We start from the raw sequence: 15,559 nt of genomic DNA, 5'->3' as shown, positions 1-15,559 counted from the left end.
AGGAGCGCGTTGCCAAGCCCCTCCCCAAGGGTCCCCCTGCAGGGGTTCCTGTCCCCTAGACACTCGTCCTGAGCCCCGGCGCAGACTGCAGCTTCCTCCTGCCTGACCCCGCCAGCCAGCCTCTCCTCACCAGGGGACCGGCAGAAGCCTGGGTCTTCGCCTGGCGCTGCGACTCAGATCTTTAGTCTTTGTTTGGAGCACGAGAGAACCTGGGAACGGGAGGAGGCGTGACTTCAATATTCATATCGTTGTTAAATAAACGATTTCCTAATCTGTATCTGTTACATGCCAGCGTGAAACTTCTGTAGGCAGAGCCGGCTGTGCTGCCAGCCCTTCCTTCTGCTCTCCCCACCCACCTCTGCCTCCCCCACCCAGCCTTCCCTCGGCAGCAGCGGGGAAGAACAGCCCAGCAGACCAAACAACCGGGGCCGCGGGTGGGAAGCTGTTCCCGCCGCTAGTGGCTGGCGTTGGAGAATGTGAAGATTTTTCCATTCATAAAAGGAACGTCCCCGCTCGCCGCCTTCCCGCCCGCGGCACACCGCCACATCCGCAGCGGGTAGGGCTGGGTCGGGGGGGGGGACACTCGGTTTCCAGGGGCCTACCCGGGCGCACTCGCCTTTCTCCAGGAAGCCCCATTTTGTGAGCCGCACCGCGTGTCCTCACTCAGTCCGTGCACACCGTTGACCTGGAGCGCGGATGAGCACCCTTGGTTGAAACGAAGAGACAAAATGGCTTGTGGTTCAATTCATAAATAAAACCTCACCCTTGGACTTCAGGCTGCCCGACATTTTGTGACTTGCATTTTTTTTTTTTCTTTATCATAGTTTAAAGAAGCGACTGTCAGGCCATGTTGCCTATCCATTTCTAAATGACTGGCTTTTTAGGACCCCGTTTTCCCGCTTCTATGGCGGTGGGTTGGGGGTGGGGGTGGGGGTGGAACTGGAGTGGCCCAGGGAGACGATGGCAGGGGTGTGGCGGGGCAGGGCGTTGTACTAATTCAAGACGCAATCTCCATCCAAATAATGGATTGTCATTAACGATGATCCTCTCTGCAAAACCCTTAAAATTGCCCCTTGATTCCCTAGCAGCAAGAGGCGAGCCCTTATTCGCTGAGCCGAAGCCTCCTCCCCCCTCCTCCCCATTACTCTGCTCTGGAAATTACAACTCCTCAGCGCTCCGCTCCGGGAGGCGGCGGCAGCTGCGGGAGGGAGGCGGGGAAGGGATTCCCGAGCCAGCCGGGCGCTCGCCCTCCGCCCGCAGGCTGCAGCGTCGCGCGGCCAAGGTCAGAGGCGCCGCAGGAGCAGCAGCTGGGAACCAGGGAAGCGGGTCAATCCCGGACGCAGGGAGGCAGCCCGAGGGCGCAGTCAGCCGGGCGTCCGCAGCCACCGAGGAGGAAGGCGAGCGTCTGTCTCCGGGCGGGTCGGGTACCGCCGAGGTGGCCGCGGCCCCAGCGACCCGGCGGGTGGCTGCCCAGGGGTCGGCAAGCCGGCAGCTGCAGCCCCACCTTCGGCTCCCGGGCGCTGTCCGCCGCCTCGTGGTGCTGATCGCAGCCCCGCAGCTGAGCAGCCTTCGCACCTGCCTGCTCACCTCCCGATCACCCCGATAAAGAGCCGGGCGGGAACAAAAAGGGGACCTTGGGGTGGCCGCCCACCCGAGCCAGGGGCTGCAGCAGCGAGCGCACAGCAGCCCGGCCGCTGGTCCTTGAGTGGAGAGGAGGCGCGCTGCGGCCGGCGGCGGCGCTGGTGCTGATTCATCACCTAGAGCTCCTCGCAGGCCACCGCCAGGGCAGCCGACCCGCTCCGGACTCTGGCCGCAGGTTGAAGCCGCCGGTGCAGAAGCCTCACGGGGAGGAGGTGAGGACCCCCCCTCCCTTCTCTTGCCCCCAATCATCCTAGGGCGGTGGCTACAGGACAGAGAGAGGGGCGTGCCCCTCGGCTGTGAAGTGGGCATGCCCGTGTGATGCCCCCGCCTGCCGTCTCACAGGAGCTCGCCACGCTGATCCTCCGCCGGTCTCCCAAGCTCCGGCCATTCATCCCCAGCGCAGAGCAGCGCGGGCAGCAGGCGCCGCGATGGAGGAAGAGCTGAAATGTCCCGTGTGCGGCTCTCTGTTTCGGGAGCCCATCATCCTGCCCTGTTCCCACAATGTCTGCCTCCCTTGCGCTCGCACCATCGCGGTGCAGACCCCGGACGGCGAGCAGCACCTGCCCCAGCCGCTCCTGCTTTCCCGCAGCTCGGGGCTGCCCGCGGGCGCAGGTGCCGCTCCCTCTCTGGAGCACGACGCGGCGGCGGGCCTGGCCTGCAGCGGTGCGGGCGGGAGTGCAGCTGGCGGTCTTGGCGGCGGTGCGGGAGGTAGCGGAGACCACGCGGACAAACTGAGCTTGTACAGCGAGACAGACAGCGGCTACGGATCCTACACCCCGAGCCTCAAGTCCCCCAACGGGGTTCGTGTGCTGCCCATGGTGCCCGCACCACCCGGCTCCTCAGCCGCCGCGGCCCGCGGTGCCGCCTGCTCCTCGCTGTCCTCGTCTTCAAGCTCCATCACGTGCCCGCAGTGCCACCGCAGCGCCTCTTTGGACCATCGCGGCCTGCGCGGCTTCCAGCGCAACCGGCTGCTCGAGGCCATAGTGCAGCGGTACCAGCAGGGCCGTGGGGCGGTGCCGGGGGCATCTGCAGCGGTGGCGGTGGCCATCTGCCAGCTGTGCGACCGCACCCCGCCAGAGCCAGCAGCCACGCTCTGCGAGCAGTGCGACGTCCTCTACTGCTCTGCCTGCCAGCTCAAGTGCCATCCATCCCGGGGACCCTTCGCCAAGCATCGCCTGGTGCAGCCGCCACCGCCACCCGCGCCCGTCGAGACAGCCTCTGCACCCACTGGCGCCACCCAGGGCGCCCCCAGCGGAGGCGGGGGCTGCAGGAGCCCGGGAGGTACGGGGGCCGGGCCGTCTGGGGGCAGCACGGCCCGCAAGTTCCCCACGTGCCCGGAGCATGAAATGGAGAACTACAGCATGTACTGCGTGAGCTGTCGAACCCCTGTGTGCTATCTGTGCCTGGAGGAGGGCCGGCACACCAAGCACGAGGTGAAGCCACTGGGGGCCATGTGGAAACAGCACAAGGTGAGCCCGTCGGGCAGGACGCGGGAGTGCCGGTACCAGGGAAGAGGGTACAAGGAGAAAGGCTCTTGGTCTCTTCCTTGTAGAGCTGACAGAAAGTCGGTCAGAGGGTCAAGCAGAAATTACCTCACTCGTTTGCCATTCATTCCATCAGATAGTCATTTGACAAACATCTAAGGAACTCCAGGTACTCTGGACTGGATGCTGGAGACGGGAGGGGTATGGAAAGATGACTTGCTAGGTCCCCACCCACCTCAGGTTTTAGGATTTATGTAGGCTCAGGGCACCCAAACGCAGAAGCAGGACTCTTTTACTCCCAAAGTCTGACTAATAAGTTTCCTTGATGGTCTCTTTTGAGTTAAGGCATGCAGGATCGTCTTTTCCCCTCTGCCACTTTCAGCAATTTGTGGCTGGCAATGTGTCCTTGTATCTGATACTGCCAGAAAGAGAGAAGCCATTAAAACCTGGTCAGATCCTTGATCAGACCCCAAGTCAAGACTGGAGTGGGTTTTTCTAACATTCACCTAAATTTCCCATCCAAAGGCCAAAGCTAAGCAACTGAACTCACAATAAACTAGGCCTGGCAGAGTTAGAATCCTGTGGGATGGACCCCTAGCTGCCTCTGGAACTTCAGACACCAGTCATTCCGTGTGCTCTTACCAGTAAACTCTCACCACAGAGAGGCAAAAGGTCTCCAGAAATATATATTTGGATTGAGAAGGAAAATAAAGTAATTGGTCAAGGCTATCACATATCATCCAACTGGAAATAAGCAAAAAGTGAGCACAGATGAGAGGAAAAGAAGAGACTAAGAGACCAACCATTCCTATATAGATTTGCTCAGCACATATAGTTACTCTATAGTATTATCTGCTATAATGAGCATATGTCGTTACTATAATTTAACATTTTAGAATAAAACATTAGAAAAAACAAATGTGAAACACTTTAGAAATCCACCTTTAAGAGGAAAATTTGCATAATACATAGAAAAAAGAGAAACATGTAGTCAAATCCCTAGTTGTAGAGCAGTAGTTCTCAACTGGGTCCAATTTTCACCCCTTACCCCGCCCCCTCCCCAATATTTGGCAATGTCTGGGGACATTTTTAGTTGTCACACCTACAGGGTGCCACTGGAATCTAGTAGATAGAGGCCTGAGAAGCTGATAAACATTCAACAGTACATAGTAAAACTCCCCAAAACAATTATTCAGCCCCAAATGTCAATAGAGCTCTGGAGAGAAATCCTACTCTATAGTTACACAGACTTGTATCTAAATCTTAGGACTTGCAATTTACTAGCCATATTAGTCTAGGCACAATTTAAAATTCATAGGAAAAAAATCAAACTTAGACAACTGTGGTAAGGATTAATTATAATACTGTATATTTAGCCTCTAGCACAGCACCTTAAATATTATTCATAAATAACATTAAATGTTACTGTTTATTTTTGTAGTCCTAATACTTAAAACCAGTGGACTTGCAGAAAGCTACAGGGCATGGCAAAGAGTGCTTATCTGGCCTCATTGACTTGGTTAGCAGGAGAAAACATGAGCTGGCAACTTTTGGTGGTGTTGATGCTGAGTCCTAAAATAGCTCTGAGCTGAATCAGAATGGTTGCCTTGAATTAGTTATCACTCATGTGACATTTTGTTGCATATTGCTTCACAGTATTGTAGCTATCTTGCTTATTTCATCTTTTAAGTGAATAAACATCATTTCACAAATAAATTATTTATTAAAAAGGCTATGACCAATTACCAAGACAAGAAGTAGATTCCAAATCTCACATTCAAATTTCACAAACTGCTGAATCTTCACAGCTTAGAGAGCCAAAACTGATTCTGAGTCTTGCCACTCAGTTGTTCAGAATTAGTGAAGAGGAAACCAGAGAGTTGAGGTGAGAATTTGCAATTGTAGGAGAAATTAAGTGTCTTACATAGAAAACTGAGTTGGATAATGAACTATGGTTTCAAGAACTAAGGTTCTACAAGAAAAATCTTTGGTCATCCCTGGCTTGGTGTCAAGAGCAGTTTCATAAAATTTCTATCCTCGGCCAACAATGCAAAGTTATGAGGAAATATGGGAAGCACATGTGACATCTGCCCCATACAGTGGACCGTGTAAGCTGTGGGAATATGACTATGCAGGATCTCAGTTTTATGACATCCTCCTAAATCCAGAAGGAACATTCCAATATACTTTTGTGAACACTTGTTTTCAAGAATGAACAGAAGCACTGCTGGTCTTCTTCAGCAAGTGCTGTTGATTTCTACAGAAAGGGAAATTACTGAGTGTTTATTATGAGCATTTTACCTGGGGACTGACAATCAAAAGAAAAGATAAAAGGGGGAGCCCTGGTCAAACACTGGTGGTCTTGCTTTGTGGCTGTGCATCTAGACCAGCATGTATGCTGTGAGGGTGGCTACTTTTGAAAGACAAATTAGAACACTCCATTAAGACTCCCACTGTTGGTGACTTAAGTTCTCCAGTAAAACAAAGTCTCTGGATTTTGTTGTTGTTGTTGTTATCTAAAAATCTCAGAATCTTGACAAAGCGTCATTGCACCACCAGAACCAGAACTGGGACAGCAACATTTCTCTAACATTCCTGTGATTAAAGAAGCTGTCATCAAAGCCTTGCTTTAATTTTTCACTGGCGTGAATGCAGCTTGCCTTCTGATTAGTGATTCTTAAGTAAAGAGACATATATGTGACACCGAAATCTATTTTAAAACATGATTGATGACCACCTTTTAAAAGCAGTGTAAAAAACTTTAGGGCTTGACTAAACACATTTCTATATGTGTTTCTTGGGAGAGGATTAGCTATTTCAAAGAGCTTCTGATGTGAAGATGGGGGATAGGGAAGGGTAACTGTACAGGAGAGCATTTGGGTTTTTTGCTTCTTGATTATGAAAATCTGTTTTTCCTGAAACTGGAGGAAAGGGTTACTGTGTGACACAGTTCTTTCCTAGTGTGACGTGACACAGGATGTCAACATCTGTAACTCCTGCTTCAGGGAGAACTCTGACCTGCTGGGTGCAGATGGCCAACTCTGAATTAAAACGTGTAGGAGTTGATTCTTAAGTTGAGGTTATAGAATAATTCTTTTTTTTAAAATATAGATAAGCTCTTCTTCTGGAGTTCTTTGAGAGCCACTGTAAATAGAAGAGTCTTGAAAGAAAATCTCACCGATACCCCAGAAGTACTATTCCAACTGAGTCAGCACCTCACAAAAGCAAGGGAGAGGGTGTGACCTGGAAAACACAGGAAAGACAGGACTTTTGATCACTCAAATGTCTTTTTTTAAATTAAGAGATGGGGTCTTACTACATTGCCCAGGCTAGTCTCCAACTCCTGACCTTAAGTGATTTTCCTGCCTTGGCTTCCCAAAGTGCTAGAATTAGAGGTATGGACCACTGCATCCAGCCAACTCCCATGTCCTAAGGCTCTGCCAAAGGGTAGGTAGCTTCTCGGCCTGCTGTCTTACCTTATTTTGTAAAAAGGGTATGTTAGGCTTTAAAGGCTCAGAGGAAATAATTCTTCTATTAAAAGGAATAACATATACATGAGAAAGAACACGTAGTCATATTTGCATGGTGAGCACAGGTAAAAATATTTTAATATTTGTAAATCTTTTTTCAAATATTTTGAGACAAGGTCTCTCTATGTTGCCCAGACTAGAGTGCAGTGCTGTGATCACAGCTCACTGTAGCCTCAATGTCCTGCACTCAAGCAATCCTCCCACCTCAGCCTCCCAAGTAGCTGGGACTACAGGCACACTCCACCACCATGCCTGGCTAATTTTAAAATTTTTGGTAGAAACAAGGTCTTGCTCTGTTGACCAGGCTGGTCTCGATTGAACTCCTGGCCTCAAGCTGTCCTCCCACCTTGGCCTCCCAAAGCACTGGGATCATGCCTGTAGATGTGAGCAACTGTACCTGACCAATGTGCGTCATTTCTGATGGCTGCCTGGCATTCATCAGAAGCAGTTATATTTTATTTCATCAACACCTTAATACTGAACTTTGGGTTGTTTCTGTCTTTTGCTGTTACAAACATTTTGATAGTTAAATCTATGCCTACACTCTTAATTATTTCCTCGGGTTACATTTCTAGATATGGAATTGCTGTATCAAAGGATACCTAACTTTGCCACATCCAATTAATGTCTCCAAATTACCTTTCATAAAGATGACACCTACTTTCTTTTTCAATAACAAAATTATGTAAACAATTAAAAATTCATGTGGACAGGGACCACAGGGAGAAATGATAAGGTGGATTGTCTTCTTTCTAGTAGTTATTGTTTGCTATTTTCATTACATTATTGCTAGAGCTATTTTTAAAAAGAAGGTGACATGTATCTAGATTTTCATAGTTTTAACTACTATTTGGGATCTTCCCTCAACACTTGGTTTAACATTTACAGATATCGCTCACTATGCCCTCTTGGATTTTAAGGTCTGTGAAAAGACAAGGCTTTGGGGACCTACCTAAGACATTTTTGGGTGGGGTTGGGCAGGCAAAAATTTAAGTAGGGAGAAATGTTCAGTAAAAGGGAGGTCTGAAATCTACAACTCTATGGCTGATAACTGTTCACTAACTACCAACTTTAAACAGAGTGTTTGGAGTCCAATCTGAACAGAGTCCGCCAGGGCTCTCAGAGCACATGGCATGGAAATATGCTCGCTCTTATTCTGAGTGGAAGCCCTAGGTTTTTTTCTTTAATTTTTAGTTTGTGAGACAGAGTCTTGCTCTGTTACACAGGGTGGGGTGCAATGGTGCTATCTCAGCTCACTGCAACCTCCACCTCCTGGATTCACGTGATTCTCCTGCCTCATCCTCCTGAGTAGCTGGGATTATAGGTGCCCGCCACCAGGCCTGGCTAATTTTTTTTTTTATTTTTAGTAGAGACAGGGTTTTGACATGTTGGCGAGACTGGTCTTGAACCCCTGACTTCAAGTGATCCATCTGCCTCGGTCCCCCAAGGTATTGGGATTACAGGTATGACCCGCTGCACCCAGCCTTCGACTTTTTTTTTTGGAGACAGAGTTTCCACTCTTCTTGCCCAGAGTTGCCACTTTTGTTCAATGGTGAGCCATCTCAGCTCACTGCAACCTCTGCCTCCCAGGTTCAAGCAGTTCTCCTGCCTCAGCCTCCCAAGTAGCTGGATACAGGCATGCGCCACCACACCTGGCTAATCTTTGTACTTTTAGTAGAGACAGGGTTTCACCATGTGGGTCAGGCTGGTCTCAAACTCCTGACCTCAGGTGATCCACCTGCCTCAGCCTCTCAAAGTGCTGGGATTATAGGCATGTGCTACTGCACCTGGCCTGGAAGCCTAGATTTTTGAGAAGCTGAATCTTCTATCAACTTTGAAGTTCTGGGAAATGAAGTGCCTAGGCTGACTTCTCTCCCATCTGCTCCAGACTGGCTAAGAACCCATGGCAAATCTGCTCAGATCCCTGGAAAGATGAGCTGACCCCCCTCTAACTAGAAGCTGCAGCATCTCACACCATCTCTGTGCCAACATCACCACTGTCTTCAAACCACCTTGCGTATAGCCCTTACCTATGCTTAGATTTAATTCCAAGTAGGTCAGTAATTCAGGAACAACTATTAGAAAGAACCCTTATAATACTCCTTAAAAAATTTTTTTTCCTGTTTAATATACTTTCCTTGTCACACAAATCTAGGAAACAAAAAATGGGTTTGAGAAAAGAAGACAAGAATCCACAAACTTGAATTGCTTTATCTTCTCTTTGAAGACTATTTATATAGAGAAATACAAGGGTTTAAAAATTCAAGACAACCTCAAAGACTGTGAATGAACAATCCTCCTGTCACTATTCATGAATATATTTCATAATGTTTGCTGTGGTGGTCACTGTTTCGCTAAGGTATTGTTATATTTTTAGCCTGCAATGGAAGGACTTTTATGCCAGTAGACATTCTTGGTGATGGAGCTTACATGTGGAAGTCGACAATATAGTGTGTTCTAGATGGAAGGGATCCCTTAATCTCTGAAACAGACCAGGGAAAGGGTCAGCAAACTGTGGCCCACTCCCTGTTTTTGTGAATAAAGTTTTACTGAAACACAGCCACACTCATTTATTTACTATTGCCAACGGTTGCTTTTGGCCATATGTGCTTTTGGAAGAGTTGAGTGGTGGCAACAGAGATGATATGGTCTGTAAAACTGAAATTATTTACTATCTGGCCCTTAATAGAAAATAATTTGGTGACCTGTAAATTGCAACCTTGTTACTAAAAGTGTGGTCCTCTGCCCTGCAACATCAGCATCACCTGGGAGCTCATTGAAAATGCAAAATTTTGAATCTCAAACAGTCCTGCTGACTCAGGATTTGTGTTTTAGCAAGATTCTAGGTGATCTGCATGTACATTAAAGTTTGAAATGCCCTAATGGGACCACTTTTAGACCTTCAGGCCCATCGCACTCCCTCTCTATTTTACATCTGAGAAGTGGATGTGTCCTCTCTAGGGGGTCTGAGAGCTTTGAACTAGAGTCTTATTTAATCACCCTGGGCACCAGTCAGGATTTTTAGGTTACACGAACTCTGGCTACTGGGAAACCATATGGTGCTTGAAAATCACCTGGCCCAGAGATTGGCAGGAATCTTGAAGGGGTGGGAAGTGTCTGCAAAGCTCTACGAGTCCTCTTGAGTTAGAGAAGAGGAGTCTCAGGAGAAAGAAATTCTGGAGAAATGCTTTCTGCTGCTTTCCTGGGATTGAAAGAAACCTATTAACTGTTTGTACCTTGGGTTTCGTATTAGTATGTGTCTTAGTTGTTATCTAAAGCAGCAAAGAGAATGCTTTATCCACTCTTTAGCCATTTGGAGTGGTGGAGCGGCTGCTTGCGTAGTGGTGGAGGTTATGGCAATCATACCCAGGGGACCTAAGGGCTAGCAGAGAATCCAGACAGGCATTGGGAGGGGGCTTTAGCAAATTCCTTCCTCCCGGTTTGGAATTTCCTTCTGCAAAGTTCTTGACAGGAAACTGAGGGTTTAAAAATGTTTGTTTTCTAGGGTCTGCTGTTTTCTAACAGAGAGATTATAAATTGCAACCTCCTCATTTTGCAGATGAGGAAACTTGAGGAGAAGGGGCTTGCTAAACTTGCACAGAAAGATGTGAAATGATTTTGCAAAAAACAAGCCTGGGCATGGTGGTTCATGCCTGTAATCCCAGCAATTTGGAAGGTGGAGGCAAGCGAATTGCTTGAGGCTAAGAGTTTGAGACTAGACTAGCCAACAGAGAGAGACTGCTTCTGTATAAAAAAATTAAAACATTAGCCGGGCATGACGACACATGCCTATAGTCCTCGCTACTTGGGAGGCTGAGGCAGAAGGAATGATTGAGCCCAGGAGTCTGAGGCTGTGGTGTGCCGTGATTGCACCACTGCACTCTAGCCTGGGCAATAAGCAAGACACCAACTCTAAAAACAAACAAAAACGGCCCCCTTTATTGTTCCTCACTGTACATTTTGAATAACTGTAAAAATGCAACAGAATGCTATATGTATATTTGAACAAAAACAGATGCCTATGGCATCAGCTGAAGAGTAATTATGCATAGAAGAAATAAAGCGTTAGCTGACAGCTATTTTTAAAAGCGGGGGGGGGTGGGGAGGAGAACTGAGATGGAGCACAACCTCTCATTCAACTGGAATGGGGCAGCAGGAAAAGGGAATCGAAGGTGGAGATGGGGTGGGGGAGCTAGTGTCCCGTTTAGGACAAACAAGGCAAGAGTTTGGGTGCTGGAAGGCACACGAGAGATCACTAGCACTCCCTCTCTATTTTACATGTGGCTACAGTGACTACAGAGGGGAGACCTAGTGTGGAGGAGAGAGAGGAGGCGGAAGGATTCACAAGGACAGGGCAAGGTGAGCTCAGATCCAGAAACCTGGGAGTGTGGATGAGGCCTCAGTGACAGACGTATCAGACAGGATGTGGACACCTGCCAGCTCTCACTCCAGAAGGAGAGGCTGGGCCTTGGTCATATGACGTCTAAAAAAATCTGTCCAGACAGCACATAATTGTAAAAAATTAGGTCAAGGTTGTGTTAGGAAATTTAGACACACACTTGTATTTACTTATTCTCCGAGTCCTCATTATAGTTTGATTCTGGGTGATACCTATAAAACCAGGAAACCAGTGAACTATGAATACTCAGAAATGAGAAGCCTGGTAAAATGAAGAACTGAGACTTTCCCTCACTCGATAAATTATTTGTTGCCTTATGGTTGGCTTTACCTATCAGCTGAGCTGTGCACCACAACTGAAAGTCATCTCTATCACTTACTAAAACGTAAATGCTGATGCTGTCTCTTGACCATCACATCCTTTTTCTGAGCTGATGCTGCTAATGATTATTTCTTCTTCAATTCACCTAATTACTCATTCAGTCAATGAGGACGTCTTGAATGCCTATATATCGTATCCGGCACAGTTCTAAACACTGAGGCCACCAGTGGAATTTTCTTTCCTCAAAGGGCATAACTCTAGTCGCAAGAGAAAGAAAATTAACAAGTAAATGAACAAATAAATAAGCTGGATAACTTCAGATAGTGATAAATACCAAGATGGAAGTAAAAATAATGTGATAAAAAATACTAAGGCAGGGCCGGGCACAGTGTCTCACACCTATAATCCTAACAATTTGGGAGACTGAGGCGGGAAGATTGCTTGAGACCAGGAGTTGAAAACAAGCCAGAGCAACATAACGAGACCCTGTCTGTATTTTAAAATATGAGTGGTACTTAGGCAGACTTCTTTGGCAGGAAAATTGAAAAATAATCTCAGATGTATTCAAGCTACAACTTGAAGACTGGGTGAGAAAGAACTAGCCTGGCATAGTTCTGAAGAAAGCACATTTCACAAGGAAGGAAGCACATTTCACAAGAGCCAAGGACCAGGAGCAGGTGACGCCTGGTGTGTTTAAATGACAGAAATGGGCCAGTGAGTTTGGAGCATAATGAAACAGATAGATAAGGGCAGAAGCAGAGAGGTAAAGAAAGGGTGCAGGGCCTGGCGGGCCACATGGAACAGATTGGATTTAATAGTAAGTGCTATGGGTAACCACCAGAAGGCTTTAAGCTGAGGTGTGATGTTTCTTTTCTAAAAGAGCACTCTGACTGTGGTTTGGAAAATGGATCTTAGGGGAACAAGGGTGGAGGCAGGATGTGTAATTAGAAGCTGTTGCAGGAGTTTGGGCTATAAATATGGGGACTTGAATTAGGAGAGAGGCAGCAGAAATGGAGAGAGGTTTATGCATTCACATCCTGCTGGGGGTTCGCTGAGCTTCTTGGACTTTTGGTTTTGTGTATTCTATTATTTTTGGAAAACCTGTATCTACTCTCTCTTCAGAAAATTCTCCTGCTCTATCCTCTATCTCTCTTCTTCTTTCTCTCACTCATCCTTCCAGAATTCCAATAACACGTATATGAGACTGCTTGCTCTTGTCACACAGTTCTTGGATAATCTGTTCTTTTTCCTTTTCTTTTTCTTTTGAGAGACAGTGTCTCACTCTGTTGCCCAGGCTGGAGTGCAGTGGCACAATCATAATTCACTGCAGGCTTGAACTCCTAGGTTCAAACAATCCTCCTGCCTCAGCCTCCCAAGTAGCTAGGACTACAGGCACATGCCACTATGCCCAACCAACTTGTTAATTTTTATGTATTTATTTATTTATTTTGGTAGAGATTGCATTTTGCTATGTTGCCCAGGCTGGTCTTAAACTCCTGGCCTCAAATGCCTCCCACCTTAGCCTCCCAAAGTGTTGGGATTATAGGCATAAGCCACCATGTCCAGTATTTTATTTTACTTTTAGTCTTTTTTCTTTAACCACTCTTTTTGTCTCTTTGTGTTACAGTTTGGGTAACTTCTATTGATTTCCAGTCCACCGGTTATTTTTTAAGCTGTGGCAAGTCTACCAATTAGCCCCCCTCCCACTCCCTTCTCCATCTCCACTGTGCATCTACTCAGTTGTCTGACGTTTTCCCCAACAGTTAGGCCCCTCTAATGCTGTGAACCTGTGTCTCTTTTCTCTGTCTCACCCAGGAAGAAAGAGATTTTTCATTTCTCTTCCCTCAGCTACTAGAGGTCCTTACTGTGCACTGGGAGGTTTTCTTTCTTTTTATGCTTTCTTGAAATTTATAAACCCTTGCAAACTGCCTTATGCCCCTTTTGAAACTAATAGATGCATAAATAAACAAATAAGTAGTCTACTTGAATACAACCAAAGAGAGCTAGAATCCTCTGGAAGGTTGCATTAAGACAGTCTCCTAGTTGTGAGCAGTGCTGCAGTCACTGTTAGAAAAACGGAAGGCTGCTTGGAAACGTTTGGATCGAGAAACAGAGATCTTCTCAGTCCTTCAGCTGTGCTGCTGCTCCCTGCCAGTCCCACACAATAAAGAGAACTTTGCCTGGTGCAGACAGTGCAGCCATTCATCATATTTCGCTTTCGTGTGAATGTCACCCCCCACCATCAGCTTGCTGGGAGGGCATGAGTTTTACCTCTCACATTGGTTTCCTCCATTGAAGTACCTGCGGCTATCGGTGATGAGTGTTTGTCCTGCACACAGTCCTGTCTCCCCAGCAGGGTTCTACACCCATAGCCTACTGGGAATATGAAAATGTACAGAGGGGGACATCAGGGCACTCAGGAACTGTGAGCAGTCTGAGATTTTAGCCTACTCGCAAGCCAACAAATTAGCCTGCCAGAGTTTCATGGGTGCAGCCAGAAGACATTAGACTCCTAATTCAGACATGGAGAAGAGTTTACTACTCACAGCAACAGCAGGAGCCAGAATATCTGCATGTTGGGCCAGTTCCCATAAGGGGATATGAAGAGGGCTGGATAATGACACCTGCACATGCAGCAGGCTGCATTACAGGAGATGAGCCTTGAGCTGAGTGAACCCCAATCTTTTACAAAGGACAGTAAAAAGGAGCCCGTTGCTCCTGAGGGAGATAGCAGCTCTATCTTCCAAGGCTGTCCTCTCTACAAACATCCTTGGAAATGTAGCCCAGAACAAAGAGCAGTCAGTGCCTCACTTGCAACACGTGGAGAAACACCAGAAACCCAGTGGAAAATTATCTTCCACCAGGATAATTAAATCAAAATTCAGATAGACGCTTGAGTGATTCCTGCCATTTGGGCCTTGTGTGCATTGTGGGTGACCTCCGAGGGCTACTCTGGTTTGCAAAAGATCTTCTTTCAATTGGGGTGCCACAAGTTTCAGGGCATCCGGGCAAAGGAGGATCTGTGTTGTCATCTGTCAGGCTTCTTGCACCTTTGGGGTTCGCTGGTTGTCATGGGATAGTGGAATGTGGGACCCAGGTAAAGTTTCCCAGTTAAAGCTACTCAATTAAGGTGGCTTTCATTTCTGTGCCCATCTGTGTCCCTTCCAGCATGGGAAGGGGAAATGTCGTCTTGTGACTTTCCATATTATTCAGCAAAAACAATCCATTGGATAAGCATTCTTTAAATGCCTCCTGTAATCCACGGCCTGTGCTAGGGGCCGTGGACACACATAAAACAGGCCACAAGACAGCTCACAGCCTGCTGCAGGGGAGGATCATTGTACAGCCAATTGGATGTATATATGCCTGATATGAAAAGTGGAATAAGTGCCCTACTTGTAATGTGAATAAACGATGAGGGAACAGTGAAGAAAAGGCAGTGAATTTCACCCGGAGATTAGGAAGGGGAACAGCAAAGTGTGGTAAGTGGGGAGACTAAAAAGAAGATGATGCTTGAGCTGGGGTCATAGATGGTGAGTAGGTTTATTAGGCAGGAAAAAAAGAAAAACTTAGCTGTACATCATTGCATGAGGTGTTCAAGATGTTTAAAATATAGTTCCTGTTCAAACAGCCGATTGTCTGCTGGACCGGGGATTCATTCATATTTACACAAAGCAGAGGAACATTGATGAATATGATGCCATGTCTAATAAAAATGAAGGAATTCAAACTACCCATCCTTTGAGTATCTGAGCTAACATATTGGATCTGGAGACAATGGAGGGGGGAATGATGGGACAAATAGATTCAGAAACCACATTTAAGGGGACATCTAACTTGGCAGGCAAAGGATTAAACGTTAGCCTCATTTAAATTTCAGTGAAGAACAGGAATAGCCAGGCTATAATCTTTTTGAAGTTTCTTGTAAATTTCAGTCATCTTACCCTGTCTGCCAATAAAATCTGGCAAAAAAGAAAACTTTTGAACATCTCAATTTGCTCAGCTAAGTTAAGGGGTTAGGGATGGGAAGAGAGGGGTAAAAATACAAGAGGTGAGGAAACCGTAATGTGAGCGATTCCCAGGAGGAAAAGGGCAGTGATAGAGACTTACTTAAAAAGAGGCTAATTTTGTTCACTTAAGTGGACAGGAGGGCTCACCTCACCACTTATGCAAAAGAAATTGGA

At 47.1% G+C, this 15,559-nt stretch overlaps 1 protein-coding gene across 4 annotated transcripts in view; it reads left to right on the top strand.

Moving 5' to 3' along the window:
- Positions 1 to 1,183: 1,183 nt before the first annotated feature.
- The window catches only part of TRIM67 (tripartite motif containing 67), a 60,377-nt gene continuing 46,001 nt past the window's right edge, over positions 1,184 to 15,559 (top strand). For all 4 annotated transcript variants that reach the window (XM_002760900.7, XM_008985808.5, XM_078357333.1 and 1 more), the window contains exon 1: positions 1,184 to 3,110. In XM_002760900.7, coding sequence (XP_002760946.4) covers positions 2,070 to 3,110 — 1,041 coding nt within the window. In that variant the 5' untranslated portion in view covers positions 1,184 to 2,069. The remainder of the gene's footprint in view (positions 3,111 to 15,559) is intronic.

The sequence above is a fragment of the Callithrix jacchus genome, chromosome 19 (assembly GCF_049354715.1).
Source record: "Callithrix jacchus isolate 240 chromosome 19, calJac240_pri, whole genome shotgun sequence".
Classification (NCBI taxonomy): domain Eukaryota; kingdom Metazoa; phylum Chordata; class Mammalia; order Primates; family Cebidae; genus Callithrix; species Callithrix jacchus.
The sequence above is the reverse complement of the archived record's forward strand: the minus strand, read 5'-3'. Positions and strand labels throughout refer to the sequence as shown.